General features: G+C 49.9%; 1 protein-coding gene across 5 annotated transcripts in view; it reads left to right on the top strand.

The window, feature by feature from the left end:
* Positions 1 to 16,156, top strand: part of RHBDL3 (rhomboid like 3) — a 59,007-nt gene that overhangs the window by 27,591 nt on the left and 15,260 nt on the right. For 4 of the 5 annotated variants that reach the window (XM_054536636.2, XM_024234711.3, XM_054536639.2 and 1 more), the window contains 3 exons: positions 671 to 819; positions 4,452 to 4,564; positions 11,832 to 11,932. In XM_054536636.2, coding sequence (XP_054392611.1) covers positions 671 to 819; positions 4,452 to 4,564; positions 11,832 to 11,932 — 363 coding nt within the window. The remainder of the gene's footprint in view (positions 1 to 670; positions 820 to 4,451; positions 4,565 to 11,831; positions 11,933 to 16,156) is intronic. The other variant, XM_054536637.2, reaches the window with a different exon arrangement.

Raw genomic sequence — 16,156 nt, forward strand, 5'->3', positions numbered from 1 at the left:
TTATTTCACTATAGTTTTTTAAGAAATCAAGCTATGTGGAATTCGTCATCTCCCAAGTGGGTGCGTGAGTTATTACTGGAATTAAAGTTCAAAATCCTCCAAATCCTTTCTGTTTAGCACGGAGGAAGTGTGGACAAAGAGACCCCGGGACCATGTTGCGGGCATTTGACACAAAATAAGCAAACAGAAGTGGGTGAGGGGTGGTTAAAAGCTCAGCTGAGACCAGGCGCGGTGGCTCACGCCTGTAATCCTAGCACTTTGGGAGGCCAAGGCGGGCAGATCACCTGAGGTCAGGAGTTCAAGACCAGCTTGACCAACATGGAGAAACCCGGTCTCTACTAAAAAATACAAAATTAGCCAGGCGTGGTGGCACATGCCTGTAATCCCAGCTACTCAGGAGGCTGAGGCAGGAGAATCGCTTGAACCCGGGAGGTGGAGGTTGCCGTGAACCGAGATTGTGCCATTGCACTCCAGCCTGGACAAGAGCAAAACGCCATCTCAAAAAAAAAAAAAAAAAAAAACTCAGTTGGGCACTGGCTGTGGGGTATCCCTCTTTCTCTGAGAAGGAAAGGTGATAACTTCCTGTAGGGACTCCCAGTGCTAGTCAGCACAACAGGAAGTTTCCCGGGCAATTGTGCACCTAGTAACAGACTCTCTCTGTTCTGTCCAGGTTGCCTTTTTCCTCTACAATGGGGTGTCGCTAGGTCAGTTTGTACTGCAGGTAACTCATCCACGTTACTTGAAGAACTCCCTGGTTTACCACCCACAGCTGCGAGCACAGGCTTGGCGCTACCTGACATACATCTTCATGCATGCAGGGTGAGTACCTGTCTTCTTTTGCTCTGTCAAAAGACCCTACAGAAAAATAAGTGGTCAAGATAGCCTGGATTGAAATATAGTTTTTAGTTTATTTTTATCTATTTGGACATAGGATTTGAGATGGCTGCTTGAAACTCATTTAATACCAAAATATACAAGTAAATTATTGAGAGTGAATGGGAAAGGGAAAAATATATAAGAAGGAAAATGCTAAAAGCCAGCAGTGAGAACAGCACACACATACACAGCATTTGATTCTATATACTTGCTAGACGTGGCTTGAAAATTTATTCTAGTGCTTCCTAGTGGCTTCCTAGAGCTTTTGCTTTGGCCACTAGAGCAAAAAGGGATGTCAAGCCACCAGATTTATTGTCCATAACTGTGTGTGTGTGCCCTCACTGTGTGTGAGTTCCTCCCAGTGTGGTCTCCATATATATAGAGGGTCTTCTTGAGGAACTCTGGCGATAATTATAGTTTCTGTTATAGAGCCCTGTAGCCTGTTTTGGGGCTGCAGCACAATCAGTTCTCACTGGTGCCTCCCACTTCATGATAAGGACCTACCAGCTGGCCAGGTGACCACCCAGGTCCATATCCCTTGAAGAGCAGTCTGGAGGCTTTTATATAGTAGAAGCACTTTGATGGGAGAGGAGAGACCCCAGACACCAGGCCTCTGTGGTGTCTTCTCTTCTGTAGCCTCTCCAGAGAAGTGAAGGAGCTCACAGTTAGCCTGGGGAAAACCGTGGGGGTTCCTGGCCCTGGAGTGGGAACTGGGAAGGGGGTCGCTCTGGCCCCAATGATGCCATAATTCCCATTGCTCAGCAGAAAGACCCACAATGGCCAAGAGGGAGTTGTCCCATGAGCCTCCCTTCCCCTTAGCCTCTAAAGCAGGTGCAAGAGCTAATCCCGAATTGGCTGCACCTGCGGGGGAGGGTGCTTTCGGGTGAAGAGACCTGAATGAACGCCTCTGCTCGGGCCAAAGAGGACCATTGGTACACGCTGCTTACCTTGTCTGGCTTGCCCCAGGCTTCAATCTTACAGGGCTAAGGAGCAGCAGGACGGCTGTCATGCTTCACTCACATCCACTCATGAGCCAGGGGTGACAACAGACACAGGGGCTTCCCTGCCCAGGCATCCCAAGCCAGTGGCTGCATGTGGGTTGGGACCGTCTGCCTTCTTTCCAGGACTGCCCCCTGACCTCTCTTGGTGCCTCAGGGTGAGGAAGGAGAATAGCCAAAGCCTCTTTGCTCCATCCTCTGCCTCCTGGAGCCAAAAGCAGTGAGCTGGGGGCATCTGAGCCCTGTCCCGGGAGCTTCCCAGGGGATGTCAGCTCAATTTAAATGAGACGGTGGCTGTTAAAGTGCTGTATAAAGTTGGAAGCACCCGCTTGATTTAGTAATAGTCATGTTACAATCTTTTCTGGTAACATGCACACAGCTAGATGCCCCACAATTTTAGCAGCAAGATCTAGTCACAGGTAGTATAGGGAGGAAGGCGTTCACAGGGTCAGAAAACCTGGGATCCAGCCGGGCACGGTGGCTCACGCCTGTAATCCCAACACTTTGGGAGGCCAAGGCAGGCGGATCACAAGGTCAGGAGATAAAGACCATCCTGGCTAACACGGTGAAACCCCGTCTCTACTAAAAAATACAAAAAAATTAGCTGGGCCTGGTGGCGGGCGCCTGTAGTCGCACCGACTCGGGAGGCTGAGGCAGGAGAATGGCGTGAACCCGGGAGGCGGAGCTTGCAGTGAGCCGAGATCACACCACTGCACTCCAGCCTGGATGACAGAGAGAGACTCCATCTAAAAAAACAAGAACAAAAACAAAAACAAAAAAACAAAAAGAAAACCTGGGATCCCATATCCTAGTCCTGAGGGTTTTGGAGCAGAATAGGTTTCTTTTTTTTTTTTTTTGAGATGGAGTCTTGCTCTGTCACCCAGGCTGGAGTGCAGTGGCACGATCTTGGCTCACTGTGGCCTCCACCTCCCGGGTTCAAGCTATTCTCCTGCCTCAGCGCCCCAAGTAGCTGGGACTACAGGTGCATGCCACCACTCCCAGCTAATTTTTGTATTTTTAGTAGAGACAGGGTTTCGCCATATTGGCCAGGTTGGTCTTGAACTCCTGACGTCGTGATCCGCCCACCTCAGCCTCCCAAAGTGCTGGGATTACAGGCTTGAGCCACCGCACCTGGCCTAGGTCTCGTCTTATACCAGTAAAGAGAAACCTCCCTTATGAGACTTTAAGGGAAAACTTTGAATTATTAAGTTATAAGATGTATCTTTAATGACTGCACTTGTTTTGAGAACATATTTTTGTTTAAACATCCGTAGCTCTTTTTTATTTTATTTTATTTATTTATTTATTTATTTTATTTTTTTTTTTTTTGAGAAGGAATCTCGCTCTTTTGCCCAGGCTGGAGTGCAATGATGCGATCTTGGCTCACTGCAACCTCCACCTCCCAGGTTCAAGCTATTCTCCTGCCTCAGCTTCCCGAGTAGCTGGGATTACAGGCACCTGCCAGCCTCAGCTTCCCTAGTAGCTGGGAGTACAGGCGCCTGCCACCATGCATGACTAATTTTTGTACTTTTAGTAAAGACGGGGTTTCACCACGGTGGCCAGGCTGGTCTCGAACTCCTGACCTCAGGTGATCTGCCTGTCTGGGCCTCCCACATTGCTAGGATTACAGACATGAGCCACCACGCCCAGCTAACATCCGTAGCTCTTACAAATAGAGCCAGAACATGGCCAGGCGCAGTGGCTCATGCCTGTAATCCCAACACTTTGGGAGGCCGAGGCGAGTGGATCACTTGAGGTCAGGAGTTTGAGACTGGCCTGCCCAACATGGTGAAACCCCGTCTCTACTAAAAATAGAAAAATTAGCCTGGCATGGTGGCCTGTTATCCCAACTACTTGGGAGGCTGAGACAGGAGAATCGCTTGAACCCAGGAGGCGGAGGTTGCAGTGAGCTGAGATCATGCCACAGCATTCCAGCCTAGTTGACAGAGCAAGACTCCATCTCAAAAGACAAAACAAAACAAAAACAAACAAAAAACAAAGAGAGCCGGAATGACCACATGGCCCAGTGAATGGAGCAGGTCAGGCAGATTGGAGACCTGAACTGTCGTCTCAGCGTGGCCACTAACTGTGGCTGGTCACTATCTCTGAGCCTTGGTTTTTCACATGTTAACTGATGGAGTTGCTGGATTTTTTATTTTATTTTTTTTTTTTTTAAGAGATGGGATCTCACTATGTTGCCTAGGCTGATCTTGAACTCCTGGGTTCGAGTGGTCCTCCCACCCTGGCCTCTCAAAGTGTTGGGCTTACAGGCATAAGCCACTGCGCCCAGCCTAGTTGCTGGATCTTGACTGTGTTTAGTCTGTCTCACTGTGCCAAGTGAAATGCTGCCAGTCACCGCCCAGGCCTTGCACATGTGTTCCTGTCCCATCTGGAAGGAACACTCTTTCCAAGATGGTCTGTCTGAATTGTCATTCCTTCCCCTAGACCATGAGCTCCTCACAGGCAGAGGTGGTCTTGTTCACTGCTGGATCCCTGGCATCTTGGGGGATGCAGGTGTTTGTTGAATGAATGAATGAATGAATAGATGAATGAGTGAGTGTGGTCTCTCTGTCACAGGATAGAACACCTGGGACTCAATGTGGTGCTGCAGCTGCTGGTGGGGGTGCCCCTGGAGATGGTGCATGGAGCCACCCGAATTGGGCTTGTCTACGTGGCCGGTGTTGTGGCAGGTAGGCAGGTAGGCCCCATGTCCACAAAGGCACACTGCCCCAGGGTGGGGTGGGAGACCCTGTGGGGCGGGGCAAGCCCCAGGCTTCCAGGACACACAGAAGATCCTCATCTTCAAGGCTCCTGACTTACCAGGCTGTCCTCCAGGCACACCCACCTCCCTATGAGGCTGGAGAGGGGACTGCTGCCCAGAGAGGGAGGTGTGTGGCAGGACGGGGGAGGAGAGCACTGGATTTGGGACAGGCTGGCCAACCGACTCTCGGTCTCACACCACCAGGTGGTAGCTCTCTGAGCTTGGGGAAATTTCCTAACCTCTTTTGGCCATGTTAAGCTTTAAGAGGGAACTAATGAGATCTGCCTGTAGGGTTGCTAGGAGGGCGGAGTGAGTGAGGCAACAGATGGAACAACAGTGCTCCGAAAACTGCAAGGGCACAGTGAGATCCCCACAGGGGAATCAAAGGGGTGAGTGGAGCCAGTTACCACCCTGGCCACGTAGCACCTGTCCCCAAAAAGAGAGCTGGCTGCTACCCAGACCAACCGCAGTCCCCTTGCCTGACCCACTGCTGACAGGGAGTCTGGCCTAAGAGGCAGTGAGCCCTGGCTCCATCTGAAGGCATCTGGGCCTCCAGCTGACTGGGCACACGTGTGGCCAGTGATCATCCTTCATGGATAGTGGCCAGAGTGACTTCCAGTGAGCCTTCCACCTTCTGCCCCCTCCCCAGTGGGAGGTGAGGTGGGTGAAGTGAGCTGGGGAGAGCGTGGATTTCTGCAGGAAGAGTCTGCCAGCCAGGCCTCTGAACATGAGGATCTCCCTCGTGATGTCTCCAACTTTATTGCCAGCTGTTTTTTTTTTTTTTTTTTTTAAACAAGGTTTGCCGCCTCAGCTCTTCAGCTTGACAGCTGTGCCCAAGGGAGCTTTGTGTGTATGTTTAAGTAAGATCTTAATCCTTTCTGAGTGGTATTAAAGTTGTCATCAGGAGAGCCGGGCAGCGTCAGCCTTGTAAACAACAGGCAGGCAGGGACCCTGGGAGTAACTGAAGTGGTTTCAGAAATCAAAGAGGAAGGGTCCCACCCCACCCACATGAGGCTAGTCTGCTAGCGCATGAACCCTTGGCCTGGGAGATTCACCCTGCACCATCTCCTTCGCTCCTGTATGCGCTGAGGTTAAAATCATTGGCCACCTTGGACAGCACCCCTGCAAGCCCCTCCCAGAATCCAAGGCTCACCACGTCCTTGAACAAAGGGCTGATGAGCATCTCTAAGTGCCAGACTTGTTCAGCCACCCACACACCCCCTAATCCTGACATCTCAGGATTGATAGCCCCATTTTCCATACCTCAGTACCCAGAGACCCAGATGTTAAATAGCAAGGGACAGGGAAGACATTAATAACATTTGCAGTTAGTATTCAATTAGATGGGAATGCCAATAACCTAGAGGACAAAAATAAGATTCAAACGGACTTCAGACCTCACCCAAACCAGGTGACATGCAGTGGGGAGACAGTGTAGGTGTCACCTCCCCAGTGACACCAGTGCAGAGTGGGAAGATTCAGACAGAAGCAGAGCTCATCACCTGAATGTGAGCATGTAGGGCTGTATCACTGAGCACATGGCGTGCACTGTTCTGTCTGAGTCATTGATTAAGACCAGAGGGCATTCTGGTGACCACACATGTCATTGATCTCCATGATTGACTTGATTGATCTGTCTCTGCAGTCTACCCTTTCCTGTCCTCCCAAGCTTTCCTCTGAGAGGGGAGCCAGTTTACAGCCAGCCAGCCCTAGATTGGACGGGTGGCAGTTATCAGTGCCTACCATATGCAGGCCGTAATTCATCCACACAGCAACGCTACGAGGTGGGCACTGTTGCCCTCCCCCAGCACAAATATGGAAACCAAGGCTTAGACAGCTAAGTGGCTCGCCCAAGAAGACACAGCGAGAAAGTGGTGGAGCTGGGCAGGGTCTGACCCCCAAGGCTGTGATCTCAACCACTATAATAGTATGACGAAAACCAAAAGGTGGTCCTTGTCCTTTTTGCAGTTAATTTATTGTCAGAAACCAAGGCAGACCAGGTACAGTAGCTCACACCTGTAATCCCAACACCTTGGGAGGTCAAGGCAGGAGGATCGCTTGAGCCCAAGAGTTCCAGGCCAAGCTGAGCAACATAGGGAGACCCTGTCTCTACAAAAAACTTTTTAAAAAATTAGCCGGGCATGGTGGTGTAGGCCTGTAGTCCCAGCTACTTGGGAGGCTGATGCAGGAGGATCACTTGAGCCCAGGAGTACAAGGCTGCAGTGAGCTGTGATAACACCACTGCACTCCAGCCTGTGTGACAGAGCAAGACCCTGTCTCAAAAAAGAAAGAAAGAAAAAAACCAAAGGAGACCTTAATAGACGTCTGGCAGCCTTACTCTCTAATTCCTTCCCAGTGAAAGTATTTCCAACCCACACTTTATAACAAGGATAGCTAACCTCTGTGGGGCATATACATGCTCCAGGCATATGATGAGGGGTTTGCGGATGATCGTGGATGCTATACTCATCACTGCTGTCCTATATGGTGGGTACTATCACTCCCATTTTACAGGCAGCCCAGGGAGGTGAAATGACTTGCAGATTTGCTTACCTGAAAAGTACTAGAACTAGGGAGGAGCCCTTCCCAAGCCCTTTCTTTTTTTTTTTTTGGGACAGAGTCTCACTCTGTCACCCAGGCTGGAGTGCGGTGGCATGATCTCGGCTCACTGCAACCTCCGCCTCTTGCATTCAAGCAATTCTCCGCCTCAGCCTCCTGAATAGCTGGGATTACAAGCGCCCACCACCACACCCGGCTAATTTTTTTGTATTTTTAGTAGAGACGGGGTTTCACCATCTTGGCCAGGTTAGTATTGAACTCCTGACCTCATGATCCACCCACCTTGGCCTCCCAAAGTGCTGGGATTACAGGCGTGAGCCACTGCGCCCGGCAGCCCCCTGTGCTTCTTTCTAACCAATGCTTGAGGCCAATGTGAAAATCACTTATGGCTAGCAATTATATGGCACACAATGTAGGTATTTTAGAAAACAGTATCTTGGGCCGGGCAAAGTGGCTCACTCCTGTAATCCCAGCACTTTGGGAGGCTGAGGTGAGGGCATTACTTGTGGCCAGGAGTTCAAGACCAGCCTGGGCAACACAGACCGCCATCTCTACCAAAAAAAAAAAAAATCAATATCACCAATCTTATATTATAGATTATATAGATTACTAACCACGTGTGCATCCTCAGGGCCTAGCACAGGGCTTGGCACATGTTGGGCAATAAATATTTATAGAATAAAGGAAAGTTGGCGGGCATGGTGGCTCACACCTGTAATCCCAGCACTTTGGGAGGCCGAGGAGAGCGGATCACATGAGATGGGGAGTTTGAGACCAGCCTGGCCAACATGGCGAAACCCTGTCTCTACTGAAAATACAAAAATTAGCTGGGCATGATGGCAGGCACCTGTAATCCCAGCTACTCGGGAAGCTGAGGCAGGAGAATTGCTTGAACCCAGGAGGCGGTGGTTGCAGTGAGCAGAAATCTCATCATTGTACCCCAGCCTGGGCAACAAGAATGAAATTCCGTCTCAAAAAAAAAAAAGGAAAGATACGTAAGTAAAGTTACATTACTTAAAGATAAATGTTCTGCCAATTTTTATTTGGATTTTTTTTAAGGCCAAAGAAGATGTTGAAGAACACCTGCTTTAAAATTTTCTGGGCTAAAATTAACACAGCTGTACCTTAGGGCAAAGTTGTCAGTTTATCTGTGTGCTGGCATGAACTTGGAATTTTGGGGTGCAGGATACAGAATTTGTAATCCTGATGAGAACTAAGGTCCATGGTTTGCCTCTGTGCAGAGGTGTGGCATGTCACTCCAGTTTGCCATTCTCTCCTAGTCCTCTGCCCCCATGACCTCTGTGGAATTCATACTGGTCTTATCTGCCTGTACCTGTTAGGATTGTTCAGAGCTCTGGAGGGGATTCCTCCCTGGCCCACACTTCCTGCCCAGGGAGGGCCTTTATTACTGTGTTTATATGTACACAGCCCCATGTTTGTCTTTGGTCTCTCCCAGTTGCTCTAGTCCAGGCCTCACCTGCAGTCACTTGAAAGTCTGCTTTTGTTTGTTTTTTGGAGCTTTTTTTGAGACGAAGTCTTGCTCTGTCATCCAGGCTGGAGTGTAGTGGCGCAATCTCGGCTCACTGCAACCTCTGCCTCCCAGGTTTGAGCGATTCTCGTGCCTCAGCATTCCGAGTAGCTGGAGGGCTATATGTGTGCGCCACCATGTCCAGCTAATTTTTGTTTTTTGTTTTTTGTTTTTTGTAGCAATGGGGTTTCACCATGTTGGCCAGGCTGGTCTCGAACTCCTGACCTCAGATGATCTGCCTGCCTCAGCCTCCCAAAGTGCTGGGATTACATAAGGGGTGAGCCACCGCACCTGGCCCAAAAGTCTTTATATCACCAATGGGGGGCAGGTGGATTCAGGCCGTTACCTTTGAGGTTCCAGAACCGGGACCCGAGCCGCGGCCCCTGGATCTTAGGCCAAGACTCAGGTCACTGAATGTCTGATCTGGAAGGAACCAGGGAGGTCCCCTCCAGCACTGGCAAACTGTTCTCTAGGCCCCATCCCCACTTAGCCAGAGCTGCTGCCTGTGTTCTGCTCCATGGGTTAGGGCGTCCCTGAAAGGTTTCCTTTGAAGAGAGTTTTGCTGCTCAAAAGTCAGAAAGCCTTAGACCTCATTTTATAGACGTGAAAGAAAACTGAAGCCCAAAGAATTCAGGGACTGTGCCCAAGGTCACACAGCTAGCTGGCCAGGCCCCTTCCATACTCCTGCCACAATCCCACGCTGACCCCTGACCCTAGGGTCAGGACTCCGAGCCGTGGATAGGGTGAGGGAAAGGTCATTGTGTGCTAGCTTGACCCTGGCGGGGGCCCATCCCTGCCTGGGGCTGCCCTGGGGCGGCTCTGCCTTGGTGGACCGTGCTGGGGCAGGGGCGAGGGAGTGGACTCTGGGCCAGTGTGTACAGACCTGCTCTGAGAAAAGAAGCCAGCCTAGGGAGGCTGGGGCTTCCTCTGTCCAAAAGGTAATTAATGAGGAGCAGCTTGGGCAGCCAGCCCTCATTGCAGCCCTGCAATGCAGCCTTCGCAGACAGCCCCACCAGGAGAGCGTGGGAAACCTTTGTCATGCAGATCCTGCTGCCTGTTTGTTTGCCACCCTGGGATTTTTCTTTCCTGTTATATATGGCTGACCCTGTGGCTAAGCAGTAAAAAAAGCAAAAGAAAAAGAAAGTTATCTGACAATAGATCAATACCTAATTAAAGCTAGAGGGAAAGCATGAAAGATTTATAGTCGCCCTGGGAGGGGAGGAGGACTTGGGAGTCCTCAGTTCATGACAGGTTTTGGTTTTTGTTTTTGTTTTCTGAGAGATTATATCCCCCTTGAGACCAAGAATTGGTTGTGGGGACTCTCTTTCCTGAAAGATCTCAGTGAGTAGGGGAGGACTTGATGGAGGTGGAGCAGGGGAGGTGGAGGAGTTTTATCAGGGGGCTCTGCTGTCAGGTCCTTGAGTGCTCTGGTTGCTCCTCCTAAGTCCGTGGATCTTTCACCCTATACAGCCTGCAGAATTTGGCTTTCTGCCTGTCCCTCCTTTCTCCAGCAGCTAATTGGCTCTTGAGCCCCCGGGCATTTTCCAGTGGTAATTTCTGCACACTCACCCAGGCCAGCCACCTCTCATCCTCTGAGCCCTGGGCTCTACCTCCTAGTTATTTTTAGTCTCCCATGTCCTCCCTTGGAAGCCAAAGCATTGATCACACTTAAATGAGACCAGAACAATAAATTTCCCCTCTTCTCTTTGTTCAGCTTGCCTCCCAGGACAAAAGTTTGTCATCCCCCAGACCAAGCCTTTCTTTCCCCCTTCCTTTCCCCCAGAGGGTATGACATCATCTCTCTCTCTTCCCCATGACTTTTCAAGGACATGTTTCCTCCAAAGGAGCCCCACTCGAGAGATGCTGTTGGCCTTTTGTGATTTAACTGGGCTGGAGGAAGGGTGGACGTAACCCTAAGCAGTTTTCTAGATGCTATTTAACAGAGGGAAAGATGGAAGAAGGTGAGATGACAGGCGTGAGCCACTGCGCCCAGCCATTGTAGCATATTCTTACAATGGAACAAGAAAGAAGACGCTGCTGCTTCATTCAACAACATATATGAATCTCATTTTCAACATGTATGAACATAATGATGAGACCAAGGAGTAACACACGAAAGCATGTACAAAATATGGATGGAAGAAAGTGGAGGTTAACCTCCGGGCCAGTTTGGGGCTTGGCTGCTAGAGAGGCCAAGAGTGCAGGCTTTGGTTAAGAATACGGGTGGGTTTTGCATCAGGCAGACCCAGATGCAAATCCTGGTTCCAGCGCTTCCTCCCAGGAGACTCTGGGCTTGGTCTCCTCATCTCAGGAATGAGGCTACTGGTGCCTGCCTCAGAGGGCTGTCTTGAGGATTGAAGGGAAGAAAGTCTGTGAAATGTTTGCTTGGTATCCGTGTCACCTAGGTGGCAGCTGTTTCTGCAAAAACTACTGCTACTATTTTTGTTATGGTTCCAGAACCCTGACATAGCACCATGTCAGGCAGACCTTGGATTGAGAGGCAGATAATCCAGCTAGAAGTCTGAGTTTTACTTTGGGCAGGACACTTCCGTCTTTGAGTCAAAGAATCAAATGGTTCTTTCAGCCAGAAATTAATCCTCTAAGAAATGCATTGGAGGCAGGGCTCTGTGGCTCACACCTGTAACTCCAGAACTTTGGGAGGCTGAGGCAAGAGGATTGCTTGAGTCCAGGAATTTGAGACCAGCCTGGGCAACATAGTAAGACTCTGTCTCTACAAAGAAAAATACAAAAATTAGCTGGGCATTGTGGCGCATGACTGTAGTTCCAGCTACTTGGGAAGCTGGGGCAGGAGGATCACTTGAGCCCGGGGGTCAAGGCTGTAGTGAGCTGATCGTGCCACTGCACTCCAGCCTAAGTGACAGAGTTAGACCTTGTCTCAAAAAAAAAGAAAGAAAGAAAAAGAAAGGAAGGGAGGGAGGGGGAGGGGAGGGGAGGGGAAGCTCCCTGGCAACATGGACTCAAAGGAGGAAGAGGTGGAGCGTCTTGCTCTGGAGTCTTAGCGCAGAGTCTGCAGAATCCAAGGCCTGGGGCTGGGGTGGGTGAGCCGAGTCCCGCATTCCTGAGAATTCTTGCTGTCTTTCTGTACTAGGGTCCTTGGCAGTGTCTGTGGCTGACATGACTGCTCCAGTCGTGGGCTCTTCTGGAGGGGTGTATGCTCTCGTCTCTGCCCATCTGGCCAACATTGTCATGGTGAGCACCTCCTGTTCTCAATGTGTCTTTCTGGCCCTGTCCTCTGCCATCACTGGGCCTGAGTATTAATCCACTGGAGCTGGCTCACCAAAAACCAGGCAGACCTGACCTGGAGCCGAGTTCTCACACACTCCTCTCGCTCTGCAGGCCCATTTGAAATGGTTGTCTTCCAGATGCGATTCCTATTTTCTCCAGTCACGGCTTGGCCTAGGACCATGCCCATCTGCCGCTTCTGCCTCTTTCCCATTCACCGACGTTAAAGAGTTAACATTTGGTACCATCCTAGCTAATGCAGTGAAACCCCGTCTCTACTAAAAATACAAAAAATTAGCCAGGCGTGGTGGCATGCACCTGTAGTCCCAGCTACTCGGGAGGCTGAGGCAGGAGAATGGCACGAACCCAGGAGGTGGAGCTTGCAGTGAGCCGAGATTGTGCCAAAAAAAAAAAAAAAAAAAAGATTTGGTCACTAGCATATATGGCCATTGGAATTGCTTATTTATGATAGATTGTTAAAAATAAAAGGGCCTTAGAGATTATCTCATCAAAATTCTCAAATAGGAAAGGAGGCTGTGAGAGGTTAAGTGACCTGTCCAAAGTCACATTCAAGTTTGTGGCAAAATGAGGGCTTGAACCCATATCTCCTGACAACCATTCAAGAGTTGTTTCCCGGCCAGGCACAGTGGCTCACGCCTGTAATCCCAGCACTTTGGGAGGCCGAGGCAGGTGGATCACAAGGTCAAGAGATCAAGACCATCCTGGCCAACATGGTGAAACCCCATCTCTACTAAAAAAATACCAAAATTAGCTGGGCGTGGTGGCGCGCTCCTGTAGTCCCAGCTACTTGGGAGGCTGAGGCAAGAGAATTGCTTGAACCCGGGAGGCGGAGGTTGCAGTGAGCCGAGATCACACCACTGCACTCCAGCCTGGGTGACAGAGTGAGACTCCGTCTCAAAAAAAAAGAGTTGTTCCCCTATCCCAGTCTGTCATGGGAGGGGGGCACCACTCCATTTCTCACCCTCTGCCTTTTCCTGAAAGGTAGTACAGTGTGATAGTGAAGAACATGGTCTGTGGAGCCAGTCAGTCTAGGTCTAAATCCCTGCTACACTCTGGGCAAATTACTTAACTGCTTTGCATCTCACTTTCTACATCTGTGAAATGGAATGGGAGCTGGGCACAGTGGCTCAGGACTGTAATCCCAGCACTTTGAGAGGCTGAGGTGGGCAGATTGCATTGAGCTCAGGAGTTCAAGACCAGCCCAGGCAACATGGTGAAACTCCATCTCTATAAAAAATACAAAAATTAGCTGGGTGTGGTGGTGCATGGCTATAGTCCCAGCTACTCCAGAGGCTGTGGCTGGAGAATCGGTTGAGCCTGGGAAGCAGAGGTTACAGTTAGCAGAGATTGCACCACTGCACACCTGCCTGGACAACAGAGTGAGACCCTGTCTCAATTAAAAAAAAAAAAAAAGAAGAGAAATGGAATGATACACAGTAAATGAAATAAAGTGCAAATAACCACCTATATAAATGTAAATTTAATTTCCTTCTCCTGACAGAAGAGGCCAGGATGGGGTCAGACTAGACAAAGCCCTGAAGGCCAGAAATTGGGATCTGATAGTCTTAGAGGATATCAAAATCCTTTTTTTTGGAGGCGGTCTGAAGTCTGAAGGCTGATGGAGGAGTCAGTGGCTAACCCTGCCCAATCCCTCTGCTGGCCTGGGAGCCTCCAGGTCTTACTTGTCTATTTCCCAGTACCTGGCATACAGCTGGGAGCATGGTAGATGGTGCCTACTAGATTTTAGTGAATGAAGGAAGGAACGAACAATGTCCAGAAAAGGCATAGCTTTACTTTGGGGTCCTCCTGTTTTCACCCACTCCTCCATCAGTGTCTTCGCCCACGTGGCAGATGTTTGAATGCTCAGTGATCGCAGTGCACAGGGCTTGGCGTTCCTGAGTTATCCCATGTTTTTCTTCCTTATCAATCTGTCTGTCACCCACCGTGCTCCCAACCCTGTCCCTTTTGTTCTCATCAAAATGCCCATTGTACATTGAGCAAGAGAAGAGAGAACACAAGAGGGAGGGGAAAAGAAAGGAAAAGAGGGGGAGAGATAGACAGACACTGAGTACCTGCCTATACTTGCTAGTGGCCTGAATTTTGGCACCTTCAGGTGAGTGCTCAGAGAGAGGCTGCGGGTGTTGGGAAACGTGGAACGGCGAGCCTCTCAGTGTGTGTGTGCGCAAGTGTGTTTGCACATGCACACAGTTTGTTGAAAACCTGAGTGCATGGGCTGCCTCCCATGGCCCTTTTAAATGGGTCATTCTGTATCAGTGCCACATCTTTCCCCAGACACAGCTTTTCCTCTGAATTCTGCCTCCTCCACTCCCCCCTCCCCCTGCCCCAATTCCTTTCAGTAGGGGAAGGATATGCTAACCTCCTCCCTCCCATTCCGCCCAAGACTTATGTATGTGTAGGGGTGATGAACAAGCTCAACTGAAAGAGAACACAGGGAGGAAGAAACACGCTGGCGTTCATAACGATGCCCTGTTCCCACCCTCTTCCCCACCTCATGGGAAACCGCCCTGATGGCCCAGAAGTTCCCATGGTGAAGGCAGACCACTGAAGGACCATGGAGTAGGGCATGTTTGTCGAGAGAGGTGTGAGAGCAGTTTTGTTCCAGTTGACGCTTCTCTCTGTCAAGTAGCCCATGGCCTGCGGCTGTGGAGATGAGCAGCCTCATCTGAGAGTCCAGTGCCTTCCAGAAGCAAACAGCTTTCCTTGGCCAACTGGGAGCTGTGCAGTCCCCAGAGCATGACACATGGGGAGCCCTTCTCTAGGAGGTTGTGGGGGTTGGGCGCGCTGGCTCACACCTGTAATCCCAGCACTTTGGGAGGTCAACACAGGCAGATCACTTAAGCCCAGGAGTTCAAGACCAGCCTGGGCAACATCTCTACCCATCTCTACGAAAAATACAAAAAATTATCCTGGTGTGGTGTCATGCACCTGTGGTTCCAGCAACTCTGGAGGCTGAGGTGAGATCACCTGTGGTTCCAGCTACTCTGGAGGCTGGCTGAGATCACCTGAGCCAGAGAGGCAGAGGGCAGTGAGCTGAGATTGCATCACTGCGCTCCAGCCAGGGCAACAGAGTGAAGCCTTGTCTCAAAAAAAAGAAAGAAAGAAAGTTATGTGGTGTTTATTGACGATGAAAGAAAACTCATCGTCTCATTAAAAAGGCTGATTTCTGTTTGTCAAGAGGCTACCTTTACTCAAATTAGTTCAGTGCTAAGCAATTCAGAGATGCGTTGGGTCGACCCATATGAAATTGCCCTTTCTGGCTGGGCACAGTGGCTCACGCCTGTAATCCCAGCACTTTGGGAGGCCGAGGCGGGTGGATCACGAGGTCAGGAGTTCGAGACCAGCCTGACCAACATGGTGAAACCCCATTTCTACTAAAAACACCAAAATTAGCCAGGTGTGGTGGTACGTGCCTATAATCCCAGCTACTTAGGAGGCTGAGGCAGTAGAATCACTTGAACCCAGGAGGCAGAAGTTGCAGTGAGCCGAGATCACACCATTGCACTCTAGCCTGGGTGACAGAGAGAGACCCTGTCTCAAAAAAAAATTGCCCTTTCTATGGGCCATCAGCATTTGAATATTGGCAACTTCATATGGTTCTACCTAATAGATATACTATTGTTTTCAGCTTCAAAATGAAGGTTTGGAGTGTGTGTGTGTGTGTGTGAGAGATACGCAGTAAAGTACCTCATCAGAACTAAAAGTAGAAAAAGCATGGACTTGGGCCGGGCACGGTGGCTCACACCTGTAATCCCGGCACTTTGGGAGGGCGAGGCGGGCGGATCAACTGAGTTTGGGAGTTTGCGACCAGCCTGACCAACATGGAGAAACCCCATCTCTACTAAAAATACAAAATTAGCTGGGTGTGGTGGTGCATGCCTGTAATCCCAGCTACTCGGGAGGCTGAGGCAGGAGAATTGTTTGAACCCAGGAGGTGGAGGTTGTGGTGAGCTGAGTGCGCCATTGCACTCTAGCCTGGGCAACAAGAGCAAAACTCCGTCTCAAAAAAAAAAAGAAAAGAAAAGAAAAAGCATGGACTTAAGAGAAAATCCGCATTCGAGTACCAGTGTCACCATCTTAATAGCTATGAGTCTATCACTCAACTTCTTGGAGCCCCAGTTATCTCATCTGTAATCCCATCTTCACAAAACA

The sequence above is a fragment of the Pongo abelii genome, chromosome 19, assembly GCF_028885655.2.
Source record: "Pongo abelii isolate AG06213 chromosome 19, NHGRI_mPonAbe1-v2.0_pri, whole genome shotgun sequence".
In the NCBI taxonomy this organism is placed as follows: Eukaryota; Metazoa; Chordata; class Mammalia; order Primates; family Hominidae; genus Pongo; species Pongo abelii.